Source organism: Protopterus annectens, chromosome 9.part0 (genome assembly GCF_019279795.1).
Source record: "Protopterus annectens isolate FY-2018-M chromosome 9.part0, PAN1.0, whole genome shotgun sequence".
NCBI classification, from domain to species: Eukaryota; Metazoa; Chordata; order Ceratodontiformes; family Protopteridae; genus Protopterus; species Protopterus annectens.
In genome coordinates, this window is record NC_056743.1 from 985,231,357 (window position 1) to 985,253,866 (window position 22,510).

The 22,510-nt window shown below is 44.1% G+C and overlaps 1 protein-coding gene across 1 annotated transcript in view; it reads right to left on the bottom strand.

Moving 5' to 3' along the window:
* Positions 1-10,452: 10,452 nt before the first annotated feature.
* Positions 10,453-22,510, bottom strand: part of PA2G4 (proliferation-associated 2G4) — a gene marked incomplete in the record, with an annotated part of 522,843 nt that continues 510,785 nt past the window's right edge. Inside the window, 1 exon segment of the mRNA XM_044083746.1 lies at positions 10,453-12,721. Within this exon segment, the coding sequence (XP_043939681.1) occupies positions 12,656-12,721 (66 nt within the window).

Genomic DNA, 22,510 nt, shown 5'->3' on the forward strand with positions numbered 1-22,510 from the left:
CGTAGCTGCATCTGATGGAATGCCTGGAAACCCGTTGGGCTAAGGAAATTTTGGAGGACACGTCTGTCTTGATGGGACTGTCAGGCAAGGATGCTAGCATGGAGGAGGCTTGAGAGACCAAGTCTAATGCATAGTTGGTCGTGTGGGTCTGATAATTTATGGCTCTGAAAGTCTGAAAGCCAAAGTTGAAGTGTATACCTTCTTCCCCATCTTATCCATGTACTTTTTGTCAGTGGGCAGAAGGGAGGCAGAGGGCAGCAGTCTAGATTGCTTTTCTGCAGTGGTGGCAATAACTGGGTCTGCCAAGGGTGGTTTAATCAAGACGTTTTGGTTCTGTTACTTTACAGAAGCGGCCAGGATGCTTAGGGGCCGGAAACTGGGAGTCAGGGGCTTTAGAAGCAGCATTGAAAGCATCCAAGTAAGCAGGCAGAACAAGAGGAACTGCTGAAGGGGAGGGCGATTCCACTTGCAGCTCAAAGTACCTTTTTTGGGTGGCAAGTCATTTGGGACGTATCCCATTTAAAGTAATCCATCATCTTGGTGACGGTCTCACCAAAAGTAGTCCTCAGGGGGGGGGGGATCCCCTTCCACAGATTCCTCATCAGGAGAGTAATACTCCTGGGGGGGAGGCAATCTGGGAAACATAAGAAATGGACTCTTCTGAGGATGAGAAGGAAGAATCATGTTCTTCCCTGACTTCAGGGGTCATGGAAGGGAGAGAAAAAGCACAGGCAAGCCTAGGGCTCAGAAGAGGCAGGGTGGAGGTGGCTGAGGCTGAAGGCCATAAGGGTCTGCATGAGAGAACTGAAGGCCTGCCAATCCGGTGAGACTTCTGCAGAGGTGGAGGTATGCTTAGTTTTCTGCTTCGTTTTGGCCGGGGAGGAAGTAGAGAGAGGCCTGGGGTCGGGTTTGGAAGTAACACATTTGAAGTCTGGATCCTTGCCGGTCTTACCACCGAAACTGTTTCCCCCTAGACACTGACTACCGATGTCCGAGCAAGCTGAGAGGACGTGCCGGTTGTTGGCTGCAAAATGGCTTCCTCGAGGGACATTACTGCAGTCGACGTATCCTCTGAGTGTACCTCAACCCCTAGAACGGTAGTTGGCGGTGCGCCGTGAAGCAGAGCGGCAGGCAAAGGTGGCCTAGGAACCTTGGCCTTCTTGCGCGAAGGGTCAGGTGTGGCCTCTGATGCAGGATCCATCCTAAGGGCTAACCACTTAAGACATGGGTTCTCCAGGTAAAGGTTTAACGCGGGTCGATGGCTGCACAAGGTCTTGGCCACAAACGATTGACAAATAGCGCAAGCTACAATAACCAAGCGTTAGCAAGAACAATAGTCAAAAAACGAAAATTAGAAACCTAACTGGTTACTTATCTTTAAGATGAGACGTCTGGAGAGGCGATCGTACGATGCGAACGTCATCTGTGGCTGAAAAGTTGAGGATTGTGTGTGCAGACGTCACATTTAAGGCCCCTGGTTTATGGCCCTACATGTGACATCCCATGCACACTGCAACAGCTAAGCTAAAGCTTTTGTATAGAGGCCGATGTATGAGTCGCCTGAGGACATGAAATCCAAACCTAGAATACTGCAACATAGGAATAGGAGGACAGTTTGGTAAAGGTATGCACTGAAGACCAGGAAGTAGCTTCCGGGATGTCTTTGGTGGGTACTCCCTTTAGGAAGGTGGTAGAGGCAGCAGTTGCCTCTACCACCTTCCTAAAGGTGGTAGAGGTAGCAGTTGCCCTAGTTGAGTGTGCCCTGACCGCATCAGTTGGCTTCTTACCATGATGGCAGTAATAAAAAGAGAAAGTGAGATCCATTTAAAGATGGTTGCTTGGAAACTGGATTCCCTTTAGATCCGGTGGCAAAGGCCACAAATAGCTAGTCTTTCTCAAAGTCTTTGTCTGTCACGACAGTAATGAAGCTGCCTATACACATTCAAGGAATGAAGAATTCTTTCCCCTTGGTTTTGTGGTTTGGGAAAAGGGTAGACTGATGTATGGCTTGATTTAAAGAGGTGACCATCACCACCTTGGACATAAAGGAGGGGTTAGTCCTGAGAGGGACTACAGGTAGAAGATGAGGAAAGTTACTCTGCTATCAGTGCCTGCAGTTCAGAAACCCCTTCTAGCATAAGTGATGGCTAACAAGAAGGCAGTTGTCATTGTCAATTTTAAGTCAGGGGAGGCAGCTGATTCAAATGATGGAAGAGTTTCTCCAGAACAAAATTAAAGGTCCCAGGGTGGGGCCAGAGGCCTTCTGGGTGGCCTGATGTGGATCACCCCCCTCTAAGAAACTGTTTCATAGGGGGGTATAAAAAAGATAAGAGGTTGGGTGGAATGTGGGCTGAAATGGCAGAATCATGATTTTTTATGGAGGAGTAACACAGGCCTTTGTCAGACTGGACAGGCCAGGATCACCAGGCTCTTGGATAGATGCCTAGTCTGAGCATGTTGCACACACCAAAGGGAGAATAGTTTCCATTTAGCCAACTAGGATTTCCTAATGCTAGGCTTTCTGGCCTCTTTTAGAATATCTTGAACCAGTTTGTCTAAGATAGGATCTCTCCAAGATGTTAAGGTATCCTCCATGCCTATAATTTAAGGGTCCACCGGTTGGGGTGCACAATCTTTACCTTAACCTGTGTCAGATGTTCCAATCTACGTGGCAGCTGCCATGATTTTGTGCTGAATAAGCTGAGAAGCAGAGGTTATCACAGTGCTGCTTGGGCCAGTCTTGGGTTATTAGTGTTACCTTTAGGATCACCATAGGGAGCAGAGGAATCTGAGGAAAGGCATAGATGAAGAGGCCCATCCATGGGAAGGAGAAAGCGTCAGTCTTTCAGGCAGACTTCATTTTTGGCCCTGGAGTAAAACTTTTTCAATAGAGTATTTTCTCTGCTGGCAAAAAAGTATATTTAAGCAGCTCCCCACTTTTGGCTATACTGAGAAAAGATTCCGGATGCGTTTGCCACTCATGGGGTTCTGACAGATGTCTGGTGGTCTGCCAGGTGGTTATGCACACCTGGCTGGAATTGTGCCAGTATGTGTAACCACAGGGAGTGTGCAGTTTCCCAAACATCCATTGCTAGGTGGCAGAGAGTAGGTGTGAGGCCCCCCACTTGTTTATGTACCACATGACTGTGGTATTGTCTGTTTTCACCATCATCCCTGGTTTACATTTCTCTCTGAGGGCTACTAGCCCTTTTTTGACTGCCATAAGTTTTTTAAATTTGTCTCTCTAAGCTTGTGGTCCCATTTTCCTTGGGTCTGGAAGTGGTTGAAGTGCGCTTCCCGGGCTGCCTCCGAGACGTCTGTGGTCAGTATTCACATATAGGGGATAAATTTGAAGGGGAGATCTGGATTGAGGGAGCAAGTTTGGGCCCACCATGCAAATTCCTGAAATCCCTCCTTAAGGCAAGGGATCAATTTGTCTTGGCTGAGGGTGGCTGGGCATGCTGATACCACACATTTCTGAGGTACCACTGAAGCATCATGTGTGGCCTGGCAGGGAGATCATGAGGATGCAACAGGCTATTTAACCAAATGCCCTTAGGTACTATCTGGCTGCGAGGAAACCTGACCACAATTTTTTGGAAGTACGGTCAGGAAAGACAGCTTGTTCAGAAACAAGACAGAATAGAATCCAGTAGGGCCCCCAATCCTGGTTGAGGCGTCTGTATGAGACTTCTGATGATTTACAGTGAAGCCCAGGGAAGTTAATAGGTTCTGGGTGAACATAAAGTCTGCATTGAGCTTTGTCAGGCTTACAGCCTGGATAACGCAATTGTCCAGTAAGGGGTAAATTTGCAGCCCCTTTATTCTGGAGAAGGCAATTAGAAGGACTAAGGACTTTGTGAAAACCCTGGGAGCAGCAGACAAGCAAAAGGGCACTGTACAAAACTGATGGTGCCCTGTACAATAAGAAGCTTCTGTGCGATTCCTCTATGGGAATATGTAGGTATGCACTCTTTAGACCTAGGGTAACCATGAGGGCCTTTGGAGGGATAATGGGCAAAAGTTTTTGAAGGGTCAACATCTTGAATTTTAGAGCTTGCAGGAATTGAAGGCAGACAGATCCAGAATAGGCTGTCACCTGCCTTCCTTCCTGGGAACTAGGAAGAGTCTGGAATAGAAACCATTTCATTTTTGGTGTTCTGGGCCGTTTCCAGAGTCCTGGGTGCACAGCATCTCTATACTTGGGCCAATGCCGCTCTTTTGGTTTAAGAGAATGTCTGGGAAGCCTGGGTGTTTCAAAGGCAGCTTGAATTTGTAGCCCCTTGACATGTTTAGGGGCCCACTGGTCTGAAGTAATGAGAGATCAATTCATCTGGAATAATGTTAGCCCTCCTCCAAGTCTGGGAGAGGGAATGGAGGGGAAGGAAGGAGGAACTACCATGGAAGAGTCATGGTTGGGGCCTGTGGCCTAGAACTCCCTAAACGCCACTGCCTGAGTCTTTGATGCAGTCTCTGGCACCTTTCCTTTCATTGCCTATCCTTAGCTTTGGATGTAAAGGACCAATTCTTAGAAGGGTAGCTTTGACTGAAACTTGGGGGTTGCACCTGCAGAAGGTCTAACAGTCTGCATAGACTTGGCCTTGTCTTCCATCTTGAGCACAGCCTCTGCTTTGGGGCCAAAGAGAAAGTCCTTGTCCAATGGGGCATCCAAGACATTAGATTTGACATATTCCAGGAGGGACCGCTTCCTCAACCAAGAGCATCTTCTAATGACAGAGCCTGTAGCTGCAGCCCTCCTGGAGGCTTCCATAACATCATATCCAAAGTGAAGGGAATGGTTTACTACCTGGGAGCTGGAATTGCAAAGGTTCAGTAACTCCTTACAGAGACCCTTGTTCTCTAAAGTCATAAGCTTCCATTTAATATGGTACAGTAAAGTCTCCTGGTATTTAACCAAGTGGAACTGACAGTTGAATGCCCTCATAGGTAAGGTGGCAGAAGTGTAAACTTTTTTTTTTTTTTTTACCAAATCTAAGGACCTAGTTTATCTATGGACAAGGGGCTTTTGAAGGCGCTAAGTCTGGTTCTGTTGGGGCTGGGGATCATAACCTCTGGGTCAGCTGTAGAATTCTTGGAGAGATGCTTATGAGAATCCAAAACCCTATAAAACCAGTCAGGTTTTCTACGGGCAGGAGGGAAGGAGTATTGCTTCAAGGAAGAGTCATGAAAGACATCTACAATCTCCAAAACAGGTGTAATTACCAGGAGTTTATGTTCGGGGAGGTTGAGAAATTTCCTTATCCTTTTCTTGGACTGGGGGTAATCCTGAGCTCCCCATTGGATATCTTCCCTCAAGGTGTGCAGAGTTTCCCTGAAAGATAAATCCTCAAGAGGGAAAGCAGAAGCCAGGTTCTCCTCAGAGTCCGAAGTCTTCAAAGGATACCATGAATGGTCCCCTTTGAAAAACAGAGTCCTCCTGGTCAGAATCCTCATCCGATTCAAAAGGATCAGAAAGGACTTCTGGAAGGGGATCCACTTTCTTTTTCCTTAGGAGGATTCAGTTGGGAGTGGACTACCTCTAATAAGGGAAATAAGGTCATCAGCCAATCTTACAAGGTCCTATTGATAAGCCCATGAATGGGAGTTAGCAGGCCTAGGCTGGGGCTGAGATGAAGCCACTTCCGTAGGCGTTGCTCTATTTAGACTTAGCAACATCCAAAGCATGGACACTTCTCCCTTAATATATTGCATGTTACCAGGTGGCGGTGACCAAATGCATAGACTGCACTGTGGTCATCAAAAGCCAACACGTGAAATGCAGTCCCAAACCCAACTGAATAACTGTACCCTAACGCCTGAGCAGATGTCATGGGACCTGATGGCATATCAGACTCCGAACAGGTCTCAATAGTGGCCTGCATCACCACCTCAGTGACAGAAGGGGGCTGTGAAAATGCCTCACCTTCAATAAGTCTGGGAGGACTGGCCAACAGTGAGCAGGTGTCATTTAAAGACTTAAGCCTGGGTCTTTTTTCCCCTTCTCCCTTTTATGCTTCGGAAATTTAGCTTCGGATTGAGTGGCGGATGCCACAACACACAGATGACCCGATGATTCACTGATGTGCCTAGCTAAAATCTTGGCCCTATATCTAATGGCTCTAGCATTGAATCAGGCACAGAAATGACAGCTGGGAATATTGAGATCTGGGCCCAAGTAAGTCACACAGAAGGAATAAGTATTTGCAGAATCGGTTTACCACAACGGAGACTGTTTCTCTCGGACAGTCAAAAAATTGTAGGATTCCCCAATGGGGTAACTTAGCTTTCTGAAGTCTTCTCTCTGGTGCTGACTGACTAATGCACTGACTGGAACTCTGCTTTGGGCTCAGATGGCAAGAAGGAATGGAGATCATGACTTTGGCTAACTCCCTTTATACACTAGCATACTGATGTCAATCAGGGTGCCTGCTGGCTGTTGGAGGGAGATTTGGCAGGAAATCCCACTAGTCAGGACTGCAACAGTGAAACACGAAGAACATCTTAGAGCTTCCACAGAATTAAGAGCCTCTGCCCTGCAGGCCATCTCATGGTTAGAAATCTGATATGGCTGATGTTGTTCCATCATGGAGAGTGACGATGCACTTAGCCACTGTTACCTGTGATTCCAGCTTACAATATAGATCATTCTATAAGGAAATATTTTTCACTGTGTTTAAGTGCTTGTTCTACTAGGTGACACTGAAAATATGTCATGTGGGCCAGGTAATTCAATGTCCTAACTGAATGTATCAGAGGCATAAATATACTTAGTTATCCAAAATGTGTGAATCCCAATCTGGTGGATGAACTGAAAGGGATTCTTCAGAGAGCTCTCTCTCTTGGCAACAGCAGCCACCACAATGGTTCTGTCCAAAGAAACCTTACTCAGCCTGTCTGTCCAGTGGGTAGGGGTGTAGCACATATCTTTTCCAGATTCCTTAGGATGGTTTGTCATGTTGAGCTCTCACCATGCTGTACTACCAAATTAATTATGTCAAGTAGAAGGGGCCATCCAAAATGTCGCACAGTAGAGCAAAAAGCCTGCAATTGGTCTCTCACTAGAGTCTGGGGCTACTGACCATGAAACTCGGCATTAATTTCCGAATTCCCCCAACTTGGGGTCATTGATTTGAACAAATGGGGTGTTTTCCAGTGTCCAAGTTAGAAGTCCTGATGCCTCCTTTTACTTCTCTGTCGAATTGCTTAGCAGTGGAATCTTGACTGGATATCCTGGATCACCACACTTTCCACGTCTGTCTAGTGGGACAAGAATAAAAAATTCAGGACAATAAACTGAGGGGCATCCTAGAAAGGAGCAGACATCAAGACAGCCTCTCTGGGATTCAACAACCTGTCTGCACTGCCACTCTGTCCTCTGACTGCCTTTGTGGATATTGGTTCTCCAGAGTCTCTCAAAGATTTGGTTCCTAGCCATCCTCAATCCTGACAAAGGCTTCAGCATAGAAGAAATAAACACTGATAACACAGACTGAGAATGGTAGGAGCAAAGGCCACGCTCGAAATTAAAACCTTGGAGTCCGCTACCTGTCCCAATGAAGAGTGCTGATTGAAGCAGTCCCAAAGATGATGGCTGCAGTAAGGTAACCAACTGCAAATCCCTGTACTGACAGGGCTTATGGATTTAAAATATATAGCCACCCTGGAAACAGAGGGGGTAGAAGACACCCATCTCTACTTGAGTCTCAGACAAGACCATCATCCTGTCCCAGTTGAGGTGTAAAGGAGGAGTTTGAATAGATGTAGCCAAACTGATATGGAGGAAGGTCTTCACTCCAGGTACTGCAGAGAGTTCCCATTCCATGATGGAGCTTCTCCCCAAAGGATACAATGAGACTACTAAAACCTCAAACTGAGAAACCCCAGTGGAAGGTGGTGGTTCCTCAGCTGCACTTGGGTCCTTGTTTGCCCTTGCTGGAGAAGTCTCTTCTGGCTACTTTGGGAGGAGAAAGTTATCCCCGATCCTCATGTAATCATTGTCCACTCTTCTTCCGCTTGGATTCTGTAAAAATAACCCTTTTTAAAAACATGTGCTTACCTGTCCTACAGCATTTAAAACCTTTATTAAAATATCACTTCAAAGACATGGGCAAACATTAGTAGAAAACAAACCATCTTAATATTTACACGTTTTCTTTAATAACTTGGTCGAACATTAAATTATTCAATTCCTACCCTTCTCAACCCTCCCTCTTATCTCCTGAACGTTATTCTGCATATGTCTTGTTCCCACAAATTCCATTTCTACACAATTTGCTTCTTCCCTTTTCTAAACATCCCTCTTGAATGTTGTAAAAAAAAAAAAAGAAAAATTAACTGCAAGTATTTCAAACACAGTTGGCTTAGACTGATTTCCATTTTCTAGTAATTGCTTTTTTGGCAGCCAACAGAATTAAACTTACGGCCTTTCTATGTCTAGGCAATCTTCCTTTGTCTCATTCTCAAAAGAATCCTTTCCTTCATTACAGATATACTCCCAAAAACATGTTCCCAGTTACCTCCTCCTTCCCCATCACATGCTACCTACACAAGGAAAAATTATCTGAAGTCTGCAAAATACCTATGGAAATACTTCCAACTAAAAATACCAAACCTTCTGAACCTTTGCTGCACACTTTGGAGCCATACATGTCATCTCATTGTTTTCTTGTAAGTTGCTTTTTCAGTTTTATTTTTTTCTAACCTCCTCTGATTGGTTCTAATAGTTAACACATTTTATATGCTGTACAAATTATTCCCCATTTTACAGCAGTGTCTGTTCTAGATTTGACTAAACTTTACCAAAGCCAAGTCTCACTTAGGACTCCATTAACCCTTAATCTTTGCCATTACTCTGATATCAATCTCAGATAGGGAAAGCTAGTTTATAACCAGCAGTGCAAACTTCTTGGCCTTATCCCAATATATTAATTACATTTCCCCCCTCGTTATTTGCTCCCAAAACCTTGGTTGCGTTGTCATTTTTCACTAAATTCCATTCCCTTCTTGCCAGTTTTCTGCACCCTTACTTGCAGTCATTTATATGCAAAATCTCATTTTTGCAGTCACATGTTGGCTTAATACTTAGAAGACTTTCTGCAACTTTAGGAATATAACATTCTGTACGATGGTTATTCTCCTCCTTAAGGATCTGCATTCAAATTCCCAGTTTCTTGAAACCTCACCCCAAATCATCATTCCCTTCCACTTTGAATTACAACCTTCTGCTTGTTTTATGTATATGAGCCTTAATTTTGTAGCCCTCTGAATCAGGTAATCCTAAACCCCCTTGTTCAATTGGATCAGCTTACCTAACTCTTGCCCTCTTTCCTTCCCAGATAAATTCCTTCAAATCTTATTATTGTCCACAACTTCCCTGTCTGTTAAAAAAAAAAAAAAAAAAAAAGCCTTACCTGTATACAACACTAAAGGAGCTAAAAACATTTCCTGCAGCATTCTTGAAACAATGTTTTGGCATATCTAATGGGGAATCCAAGTATTCCATCCCCAGACATACAGCACAAAAAATGGTGGGTATCCTTATTGGGGGTATTTTATAGCCCCATTTCATGTCCCTTTAAACCTCAAGATCTTGTCCCCCTATCAATAACCCTACCTATGTTAGCACTCTACAAGTCTAACAGGAAAAAGGGGTAAGCCATACAGATCTAAGTTAATGGCCAACTTAGATGCTGGAAGAGGCAAAATAAAAACTAGGGAATGGGGAGGGTGCTGCCGCCTTAACTCCATGAGAAACATCACGAGTGCTTCATCAAAAGACACACTCCAGAGTGCTCAAATGATACAGAATTCAGAAATATGCTTAACTGAGAATATCACAAGAGGAAATCCCAAAATTTACCCAATGCAGAAAGTTTCTGTGTTGCAGCAGCTACATACAGTAGACCAGGCTCAAGAACACCAACTTCCAGAAGAGCTGGAGGAGGCAGTGTAGAAAGTGGAAAACAACCTATGTACCATACTTTGTTCAAGTGCTGAAAACAGCCTGGTGGACACCACATACCAGCAAAGGTAACACACATACCTGGGATTAAACACAAGTGAATCAGTTCTTAACTTGCATTTCACTACTAAAAACTACATACAGAACAGTGGAAAAGAAAGCAGTACATCACTACATGTCCCCCCCCCTTTACAACATTATTAGCATGCATATTAAGTACTACTACAAAGTGGGATGATGGCTACTAAAACTGAAATGATACAGCATGGAGGCGCAAACTGGGTCATATTACACAGGCCTTGAAAACACAGCAACTGTGAAGTGTCACTAATCAGTACCAAAAAGCCTCACCTTTGAGATGCTTCATAAATTATCAGTGATTAGGTGGATATTTTACAATTCTCAAATTACATTTCTACTAACCTCTGCAACATTGTTGATACAAATATATATAAAAAAATATAAAAAAAAATATAAAATAAATAACAGCATTTCACTTTTTTAATTTATTTAAACAATCCCCACAGCGGCCCCCAAAAAACTGAGATCCAGATGACAAACTGAGCTCCTATGTCATATGCAAATAAAACAAAGACATCACACAGAACTATGAACAACAGGGCACTAAACACCTTTCTAAACAAAAGGCGTCGACCATATGGGACTGTTTTACAGTACACAAAGAGGGGGGGATGTGCTTTAACACAGGCAATTCCAAGAATCAGTAATTTTAAGTCCTGTTGTTCCTGTAATATTCCAAACTGAACACACCCATTGATCACTATGCCAGGCTTAGCCAGCCAAGCACTGGTACTGGCAACCTACTGCCATGAACTGCAGGAAAGAGAAGTCGCTGACCCATCACTAGTCAGGAAAGGCTGTTGTATGAAAATAAAGTTTATCCTGAATGGATTCTCAATGATCAAACTTGTTCGGACAGACTGCAAATAATTTGTTTGCAGAGTTTTTGACACAATGCTCTTCAATATGCAAGAATGTGCTAAACTAATCATCCAGACACACAAACACATCTGATTAGCTGGGCTCATGCCATTCCAGCCAATAAAGGGAAGCATCCGTTATGGGGTTTACAAATTCCTGCACTGTTGTGGTTACTGCAACAGACTATAATGCTAAGATATGGTACTGTCCTGCATGACATCTAGTTACAGAAAGAACTGCAAGCAATGCAGCTCCATCTCTCACCTACAGAGAGCAAATAAAATGTTCAAACCCTTCAAGCATTTTGCTTCTGCATTGCACTCGTCTCCAACACCACCAAGGAGTCGTCACTGGAATAAAGCACAAACCCCAAACTGATGCAACATATTCTGACAGTCTGGATACAATTCTAACTTCAAAGGAATAATCACACTTTGCCTGAGCATTTAATGACCCGTCTGAAAATTTACCTGGTCATATGACAATGCACTGTAAGAGAGCCTTTTAAAGTCTTTTTAAATTCATAATTATGACTAATCTCTAATTTATATACACTTTTTCAAAGTTTTAAAAAAGAATTGCATTTTCCTGAATACAAGGAATTAACAGTCAACTGTTGCCAGAAAATGTCCCAATAAAAACAGAGCAAGAATCACTTAAGTGCTCACGCCCACAACATGTCTAAAGATGAATTCATCTTCCCAGCGTTTACTGCACGTAGAAGCAAAACAGGCAACAGAACTACAGTTTTTCTTCCAGGAAAGCAAGTGGACCAACAAACCTAGTCCAGTTATAAATGGATGGCAAGACAGAATTGACACTGCTCCTGTGGGTAAACAAAACCACTCAGAAAAAAATGATTAAGTCTCCCAACAAATCATCTAAATAAGACCCTAAAATATATATATTTTTTCATTTGTGTACACACCCTCACAGGAGTGTGAGCAATGAAATTTAGATAACAGCAGAACTATCGATCCAAAAATTCTCAATGCAGCTCCCTAAAATCACCACGTGGACTTTGAAGGGGTTCTCAGTTCACAATGTTTCCCCTACTTTTCCTCAAAGTGGGGAGTAGGAATGAGATTTTCCAAAATATTTAATAAAATTAAAAAGAAAAAAGTAACTGGTGACAGCTCAGGTGTTGCAGGCTCAGCCCTGAGAAAAAGCAGAAATTCAAAACAGTAACCTGAAAATAACTTAACACAGTGGTAGGTACTAAGAACAAAAGGACAGGAGGGCACAACACTGCAAGACAATTCCACACTTCAATTCAAAGTTACGAGTCTATGGAAAAATAACAGTTTCAATATTTCCTGACTGCTGGCTGAAATCCCAGCTACCATGTTAGCAGTCAAAACAGAACTTTCGAGTCAGTAGAACTGTTTTGGAAAAAAAATATTGGTGTTATGTTGTGGTTTGCAGGCCACAAAATTAAGTGATACAGCTTTCACATTAACACACATCTTTCAAGCAGGGCAAGTATAAAAATTTAACAAAATTTATATTATGTTTTCCCTTGTGTATTACTGGTAATTTATTTTCTTTAAAGCAGACTGTTTATTACTGAATCCTGTGATCCTCCCATCATTAGAAGTCAATAGGAGCTGGTAGTACACTGGGAAGTCCAGGAACCATCTCTTTAGAAGAAACAGCACCAGTTCTTTGCTTTGTTTCTTCAGGGTGCGTTGCGGACACTACAGAAAAGACTGACCAGTCAGTTTTAGGGACACCATGTACAAATGACAACCTTCAATCTCCAGCTTCATTCTCTTCTACTGCTTCTCCAGTAGTGGCATTTTCTGCATTTTTGGAGGCCTTTAATTGAAAGGAGAGAAAGAATTAAACCTTCCAACTTAATCTGCCCCACCCCATCAATTCAGAAGGTACCAACTATTCAGTAAATCATTTATAAAAAACAAAAATTTAAGTCACCCACAATGCAGAACTTCCAAGACAAGCTTTCAAAAGATAAAAGCTCACACTTGCAATGACCACTAAGAAAATAAAGCAAATACAAATCAAAATAAATTTCTTCTTGACAAACGTCAGGTAAAATACACAACTCAAAGCACCTGTGTGAGCAAGTCTACTCTGTGAGGTAACTTGCGATTTCTCCTAGCTAAATGCAGAACAGGGGGAACCTGTGCTTTCTTGGCCAAAAGGGGGTCACCAGCAAATCTTTTGATTTGTCCTGCTGAAATTTCATCAGGACTTTCTGTAGGAGTGGGAAGGGTACAGAAACATCTCCTCCCGAGACACAGAAAAGGCGTCTGTTGCCCTCGCTAGGGGGCTGGGAGCACTAGTACAGAACTGTGGAAACTGCCTGTTCAGAGGGGAGGCAAACAGGTCTATTTTGTGGTGTACCCCACCTGTGGACTATGTCCAGAAACACATCCCTGTGAAACATCCATTCATGAGATTGAGAGATGGATCTGCTTAGGGTGTCTGCCTTCGTGTTCTGGGCTGAGAGCATATAGATGGCCTGCAGAGCTGCTCCATGTCAGACCGCCAGTTCTCAGGCCTGGAGTGCAAGTCTGCATAGCAAGTAAGATCTTGCCCCCCCCCCCCCGTTTGTTCACATACCAAAGAAAGTACAGTTGTGTATACTTACCATAAATGTAGATGTCCGTGTGTATTCACTGTTACAGTCATCACATTTGGGTTATCTGCTTGCAGTAGCCCTCAGTCGGCCTGAAGGTTATACTTCCAACAAAAAAGCAAATACACCTAAAAGCTTTTAAGCATAGTAAAGGAGAATAGAGGCATAGCCAAAAGAAGACAGGGGGGCTGGAGGGATGGTAACCAGGACTGTAACAATGAATACAGTTGAACATCTACATTTATGGTAAGTGTACACAACTGTACTATGTTCTTTGTGTTTCACTGTTGCAGTCATCACATTTGGGTAGATTCCCAAAGCTAAGGATGGGAGGAGGAATTTAGATAGCATTAGGACTAGCTATAAGGCCCTGCAAGACTGCAGTGGCAAAACCATCTCTGGATTTAGATGAAAATTTGCAAGGTAATGTTTGATGAAAGTATGTACAGAACTCCATGTAGCAGCTTCTAGGATTTCCCTGGTAGGGTCACCTCTGAGAAAGGCTGTAGAGGTAGATGCAGCCCTGGTTGAGTGTGGTCTTATCCCCTCTGTGGGATAGGTTTTCCATGGTGCTGATAGCAGAAATTAATGCAACGGCCTATGCTTTGAAATGCCCCCCCCCCCCCCCTCGGCCCCTGCAGCAAATGCCACCAGCAGCTGTTCAGATTTCCTTTGAGGGTTAGTCCTGTCCAAGTAAAATCCAAGTTGTCTGTGCACATCTAAGGAGTGCAGTATCTATTCCCCTTTGTTCTGTGGATTAGAAAAAAAATGTTGGCAAATGAATGGACTGATTAAGAGCCACACTGGATACTACCTTGGGTATGAAAGAGGGATTGGCCCTGAGGGACACCCTGTCCGCGTGAAAGATGATGAAAGGCTCCACTGCCATAAGGGCTTGTAATTCAGACACCCTTCTTGCTGAAGTGATTGTTAAAAGGAAGGCTGTTTTCCAACAAAGGAATTTTAACCTTGCACTTGCAGCTGCTGCGGTAGCATTGTCGCCTCACAGTAAGACGTTGTCCCGTTCGATTCTCAGAGCGTCTTCTGTGTGGCGACATGCGTGAATGGGCGTTCCTTCGTTGAAGGTTGTGCGCCAGGCCCGGCAAGTCGGCACGTAAAAATCTACTGCCAATCATTAGCGGACCGGAGTTCTGCTGTGGCGACCCCTAACCAGGAAAAGCCGAAAGACACAACAACAACAACTTGCAGCTGGCTCAAAAGGAGGTAGAGTTTTTCCAATACAAAGTTAAGGTCCCCAGCTGGAGTTGGGGCTCTCCTGGGTGGTCTTAAGTTTTTGGCCCATCTGAGGAACTGCTTAAGCAGTAGATGAGAGAAGAGGGGTGGTTCTGTGTTGTAATGAGCTGAAATGGCTGAGGCGTGACTTTTGATGGAGGAAATGGAAAGGTCCTTGTGAAGCATCTCAGTTAAGTATTGAGGAATCTGAGGTAAACTGGGCGCTGCTGTGCCCAGCCCTTGAGTTTGGTTCCAGGAAAAGAATCTTTTCCATTTTTCAGCATAAGATTTTCTAATACTAGTCCTCCTTGCCTCTAGAATGACATCCAACACTTGTTTAATGAGGGATGGTAACGGAGAGATCAGGTAATTAGCCAGGCTGCCAGGTTCAAGGTTTGAAGCCAAGGATGCAGAATCTGGCCCTCCTACAGGGACAGCAGGGTAGGGGGTTCTGAGGCAGGTGCAATGGTACCAGCAGTGACACTGCGCAAGATGGGGTACCAGTGTTGGCATGGTCAGTCTGGTGCAATCAGTATCGTCCTTGATTTGTCCTGTTTGATCTTTAGTAGTACTTTGGAGAGGAGAAGTAGAGGAGGAAAGGCATAAACTGATAGATTTTTCCAGGTGAAGGACAGGGCATCCACTTTTCAAGCTTGATTGTGGGGAGTCCTTGTGCAGAATTTGTCCAATTGGTAGCTCTGGGGGGAGGCAAACAGGTCTATATCTGGGCTCCCACATTTAACATTTTGAAAGTCTTTGGTTCCAGTTTCCACTCATGTGGGTCCATGAGACTTCTGCTTAGTTCATCTATCAGTGTATTTAACTTTCCTGGCAGGAATTGAGCCTGTAGGTGCACTTGGTAGCTCAAGGCTGTGTTACACAGAGTCATGGTTAGTCTGCAGAGGGGATATGAATGGGTACTCTCCTGCTTATGTACCACATAACAGTGGTGTTGTCAGTCTTTACCATTAATTGTCCTGGAAGAATGTGGTCCTTGAAGGCTGTCAGAGGATTCTGTGCAACTAACATTTATTTTTTATTGATATGCAGGTGCATTTGACTTTGGTTCCATTTGCCCTGAATGCACTTCCCTGCCAGGTGAGCCCCCATGCACAGTCTGATGCGTCTGAAGTTAGTGTTTGGGCGGCTGGGGATAGAGTGAATGGTAGTCCCTTGTTTTGGTGGTAGGCCTCTGCCCACCAAAGGAACTCTAACTGTAGGCAAGGTATGATAGGAATCATAGCTTCTAAATCCTGAGAATGTTGACACCATAGGTTTTTTAGATACCATTGTAGTTTCCCCATATGCAGTCTTGCATATGGAATTAGGAGAATGCAGGAGGCCATGAACCCCAAGGCTTGCAGTATTTGCCTTGCAGACAGCAGGGGTTTTGTGGCCCTTATTTTGAAGTAAGCTGTCAAATGAATTTGTTTCTCTGGCGTGAAAAAAGCCATCTGGGAAGTTGTGGTCAAGCTTGCTCCCAGGAATATAATTTGTTGACCGGGTACAAGATGCAATTTCTTTTTGTTTATGGTGTACACCAGACAGGATAGCACCTTTTGTACAAACGCCAGATGATTCAAAAGTATGTCCTGGCTTTCTGCCTGAATTAGACAAACGTCCAGGTATGGGTATATTTGAATATTTCTTTGCCTGCAAAATGTAATGACTGGAGCTAGGCACTTTGTGAATACCCTGGGCGCAGTAGATAAGCCAAAGGACAGTGCAGAGAACCGATAATGCATGTAGCCTGCTTTGAAGCGTGGGTATTTCTGCAAGATTCCCTGACTGTGATATACAGGTAGGCTTCCTTTAAATCCAGTGTTGCCAAACAGGCATCCTTGCCTAGCATAGGAAGCAACTGGTGAAGAGTTAGCATCTTGAAATTTGGGATCACCAAAAAGGTGTTTAGGATGGAAAGGTCCAGGATAGGACGGCATGAGTTATCTTTTCTGGGTACCAGGAAAAGTTTTGAGTAGAAACCTTGTCCCTTTTCCTCTTCTGGTACAGTCTGAATAGCCCTTATGCTTAAGAGAGAGAATACTTGCTTTTGAGCCTCTGCCCACTGATTTGGGGGTAGATCTGGCTAACCATTTGGGGTTGGTAACGTGTGGAAGTGAAATCTGTGTCCTTGGGAAACTAGATTTAAAACCCATTTGTCCTGGGTAATGAGTTCCCAGTTTTTTGTCTGCAGAGCAATCTTTCCCCCTAAAGGAGAAGTCAGTTGAGAAGGGCTTGGAAGTTTTAAAGTTAAGTCACTGAGACAGTTTACCATGGGGGGGGGGGGTCTCTCACTACTCCCCGATTTGGAAGTGTGAGCCCCCCCCCACTGCTTAGTCCTGTGCGTACCTTGGGACTGAAACCTGGGTGTACTGCTGGTTCTGGGTTTGGACTGAAGGCCTGGAAGAGGTAGGAAAGGACCAATACCTAGAGGGCCAATGCCTACTAAATCTTGGAGGCTGTACTTGTACGAAATCTAACAGTTTGCATAGATTTAGCTTTTTCCTCCATCTTTTTAAGTACTACTACTGCTTTGTTGCCAAACAGGCGGTCCTGATTTAAGGGTGCATCCAGCAATTTAGCCTTAACATGATCTGGCAAAGATTGCTCCTTAAGCCAAGCATGCCTTCTAAGTACAGACCATGTGACAGCAGTCCTGCAAGATGCCTTTAGTGAATCAAAATTATTAAAATCAAATTTTCTGTTCATATTGTGGCATCATCCTTGGTGAATGTAGAATGCTGCTCAATGCAAGGCACGTATCTGTAACACATTCAGAGATCTGCAATGTCTCATTTCAGTTACATCTCAGGTCATTTCACCCACACGAGTTACTGGGGCACAGTGACCTGAGTGCATGCAAGACACTATGGATCCTGGCTCCAGATAGTCAGCTAAAGTTATCTTCTTGTCCATCCTGGTGAGAGGAGTATCTGTCGTACAAGAGTATTAGGTAAAGTGTTGCTTGCTTTATGGGCTTTGTTCTTGGGGGATCATTTAGCAGAGGCTTATGTGTAGTGTTAGGTGTTGCTTTTGGTGTGTGCTTTAGTGACTGCCAAGGGTAGGTGTTGCAGTTTGATGGCCTAGGTCGTCTTTTAGGTTTGGAGAGGTTTCTTTTTAAGTGCATCAGTATAACAAGGTCTATGCATGTGGTGAGTGGCATGAGTGAAGGATGTAGCGTGTGTTTTTGGCAACTTTTTTTTTTTTTTTTGTCTCCAGTGAAGTTATGTATGTATGTACATCTGTTGAATACTATGTTAGTTTCTTTAAGGATTAAATGGTTGTCAAGAGTATGAAACAATTGCTACATTGTCTTATGATGCCCATAGCTACCAAGCTAGCCACAGAGATTAAGAAATTGTAAAGCCATGTTGTCAATGTTGGGATATTATGGTTTAGAGGTCACCTAAGTGGTGTCTAGGGTGAAGGCTAGATGTTCAACAGTACTATGAACTTAGTAGCAATACTGCACCCCATACACAGCCCACTGTTGCGTCAGGCAGTTGGAAGGGCTAACTCCTCAGACCTTTTTAATCAAAGGACCCTGACCTATACTTGCCAGAAAGAGCCATCACTCTTATCAAGTACTGTATCACCCAGACATTCAGGTTGAGAGCTAATCACCTCTACAAAAAGAAGACGAAAGTACAGTTTTGTACCTACCATAAATGTAGATGTTCGAGTGCTAATAGAGCTGCAGTCATAACAGATGGGTTATCCTGCCGTCAGGTGGGTCCTCGGTCGTCCGAATTCCAAAGTCTAGGTCCGGCGTTGGTTGTCGTCGCTTCCTCCCTGACGTCAGTGCGGCAGGGGTATAAAAGAACCAGCCGACGCCATCTTCTTCAGTTTTTCTTGCCCCAGATGTCAGGTTCCTCCAGAAGGAAGGCAAAACCTAAACTTATGTAATAATGCAATGTAAAATAATCAAAAAACAGTAGTTTGCAAGCAAATACACCATAAAAGAATACCCCAATCAGGTTGTATGAGAAGGTGTTTGTCATAAGGCCTGTCCCAAGAGGGGATGGAGGGAGGGAAACCTGGACGGCAGCTGTATTAGCACTCTAACATCTACATTTATGGTACGTACAAAACTGTACTATGTTCATAGTGCATACAGCTGCAGTCATAACAGATGGGTAGAATCCCAAAGCTAAAAATGGGTGGCAGGCACTAAGTGGAACTAGGAGGAGCAATGATGCCCTGCAAGACTGCTGTGGCAAAGCCCACTCTAGATTTAGAGTAAAGTGGAAGGTGACAGTGCTTGGAGAAAGTGTGCACAGAACTCTAAGTGGCTGCTTCCAAAATGTCCTTGGTAGGAACCCCCCTGAGGAAAGCTGCAGAGGTAGCTGTGGCCCGTGTGGAGTGGGATCTGATGCTTGAAGGCACAGTTTTTCCATGAAATGAGTACTAAAAGCGTATGTAGTGGGCTATCCATTTTGAGATTGTCTGTTTGGAGACGGCCTTTCCTTGAGCACCTGGAGCATAGGACACAGAGTTGCTTGGATTTTCTGAATGGCTTTGTCCTGTCCAAATAATAACGAAGTTGTCTGTGAATGTCCAAGGAATGTAGTAGTCTTTACCCTTTGTTTTGTGGGTTAGGATAAAAGGTAGGTAAGTGGATAGTATACTTCAAGGCTACACTGGATACTACCTTTGGCATAAAGGAAGGGTTGGTTCGTAAGGAAACTCTGTCCTGATGGAAAATGATGAAAGTTTGCACAGCCATGAGGGCCTGTAGTTCCGAAACCCTGCGTGCTAAGGTGATAGCCAGAAGGAAGGCAGTTTTCCATGACAAATATTGCAGTTCTGTTGAAGCAGCTGGCTCAAATGGAGGCAGGGTCAGTTTTTCCAAAATGAAGTTGAGGTCCCAAGCAGGTATTGGTGGTTTCCTTGGGGGTTTTATATTCTTAGCCCCTCTGAGGAACTGACTTGAGAGGATGAGAGAATAAAGGAGGATCTGTGTTTTATTGTGCAGAAATGGCTGAAGCATGGATCTTGATGGAAGAGAAAGACAGTCCACTGTTTAACATCTCAGCTAGGTACTGTAATATTTGAGGTAAATTACCCAAGGATTCTGGCTCTTTTTCTGATTCCAGGCACAAAACCGTTTCCATTTGGCGGAGTAGGCTTTTCTAGTAGGTGGTCTTCTGGCCTCCAAGATGACATCCTGCACCTCCCTGGAGAGGAGGGTCTGCTGGGAAATCAAGGGATTCTCCATGCGGCTAGATTGAGGGTTTTCAGCTGACTGAAGAGTTTTGAAGTTGTGCTGGGCCAACAGAAGAGGCACTAGAGGCAGGATCCATGGTGGGGAATGCATGAGGCTCTTCAGGAGTGGATACCAGTGTTGTCTTGGCCAGTCTGGAGCAATGAGAATCATGTTTGGCCTCTCTGCTCTGGCTTTTAATAGAACTTTGGGCAGCAGAGGAAGAGGTGGAAAGGCATAGACTGTCAATGTTGTCCAATTGAAAGAAAGTGCGTCCACTTTCCAGGCCTGTGGATGATAGGTCCTTGAGCAAAAATTTTTCAGTTGGTAATTTGTGGGTAGCAAAGAGATCCATGTCTGGCTGTCCCCATGCCTGAGTTATCTTTGCGAAAACTTGAGGATGCAACTTCCATTCGTGTGGATCTGTCATATTTCTGCTTAGGCTGTCTGCCAGTGTGTTTTCCTTCCCTGGCAGGAATTGTGCTTGAAGTTGGATTTGCAATTCCAGAGCCGTGTTCCAAAGGGACACGGCTAGTCTACACAGGAGGTATGAATGAGTTCCTCCCTGTTTATGTACCACATCACTGTGGTGGTGTCTGTCCTCATCAATAGCTGGCCTGGATGCAGTAGGTCTTTGAAGGTCATAATAGCATTTTGTACTGCTAGCATTTCCTTTTGATTGATGTGTAGGTGCTTCTCTTTTTGGGACCATTTTCTCTGAATGCACTGATCTGTCATGTGCGCCCCCCCCAGGCGTAGTCCGAGGCGTCTGTTGTGATGATTTGATTTGCTTGAGGCATGCAGAAAGGGAGACCTATGTTTCTTTGGCATGCTTGAGCCCACCACAGAAATTCCTTTTGAAGACATGGAATGGGTGGTATAATTGTTTCCTAACTGTGGCTGTGTTGAGACCATAAGTTTTTTAGGTACCATTGAAGTTTTCTCGTATGCAGCTTTGCACATGGGATCAGCAGGATGCAAGATGCCATGAATCCCAGAGCCTGCAGGACTTTCCTTGCAGTCAGCCTGGTGAAAGCTGCCATTTTGCTGAAGTATTGAGATAGTTGCCCTTGCTTCTCTGGCGTGAGGTAGGCCATCTGGGTGTTTGTATTCAAGCTGGCACCCAGGAAAATTGTTTGAGAAGGTATTAGTTTTGATTTCTTTTTGTTGACTCTGTATCCCAGAAAGTTCAACAGTTTTATTACAAACGCCAGGTGTTTCAGAAGTATGTGCTTGCTGTCCGCTTGGATCAGGCAGTCGTCCAGATATGGGTATATTTGTATCCCTTGAAGTCTGCAGAAGGCAATTACTGATGCCAGGCATTTCGTAAACACTCTGGGCGCAGTAGATAAGCCAAAGGGCAATGCAGAGAATTGATAATGGGTTGAACCTACAAGAAATCTGAGGTATCTTCTGCAATCTTGTCTGATAGGGACATGCAGGTATGCCTCCTTGAGGTCCAATGTTACCAGCCAAGACTTCTTGCCCAGCATGGGAAGAAGCTGCTGTAATGTGAGCATCTTGAATTTTGGTACGAGTAAATATGTGTTTAGGATGGACAGGTCTAAAATAGGTCTCCAATCTTTGTCCTTCCTTGGTACCAGGAATAGTCTGGAATAAAAACCTTGACCCTGTTCTTTTGCAGGTACCTCTTGAATAGCTTTCATGTCCATGAGAGTTGAAATTTGTTTTTGTGCCTCTCCCCTTTGATTTTGTGGCAGGTTTGGCATGCCTCTCATTTTTGGAAGGGTGTGAAAGTGGAATTTGTAGCCTCTGTCTATAATGTCCAGGATCCATTTGTCTTTTGTGACAATATGCCAATTTTTTTTTAAAATAAAGCCAGTTTTCCGCCTAAAGGTGCTGCCATTAAAGCTTTGCTTGGCATGCAAAGGGGAAAGTCATTGTGTCTGCTTTCTGAATGACTGTGATCTATCTTCTTCACCTCTTGGTGTAGGTGCTTGCCATTGTCTGGCTCTGAATGATCCTTGAGATTGCCCTCTACCCCTCGGGCGCCTGTATCTGCCTCTGAGGTCTGTCCGTGGCTGGAAAGGACCAATTTTTTGAAGGCCAGTTTCTGCTGAAACGTGGAGGTTGTACCTGTAGGAAATCTTTCACTGTTTACATTGATCTTGCCTTTTCCTCCATTTTCTTTAGTACATCCTCAGCTTTAACACCCAACAATACATCTTTTTGAAGAGGTGCATAGCTTTGACATGATCTGGTAAGGTTTGCTCTTTGAGCCAAGCATGTCTATGTATGACAGACCCTGTAACAGCAGCTCTGCATGAGGCCTCTAAAGCATCAAAACCACACTGCAAGGTATGTTTACCCACTTGCTCTGCACTATGCAACAAATCCTGCAATTCCTTTAAATCTGGTTGCTCAGGTTGGGTCATTTTGCTTTTCAACTGAGATAACAAAAACTGTTGATACTTTAACATATGGAACTGACATTTTAATGCCCTCATGGTTAAAGTGGCCGAGGTGTACACCTTTTTCCCCCCACCTTTCTAAAGCTCTGGAATCTCCCTCTGAAGGTAATGGTTTTTTAGCAGTAGAGGCCTTAATT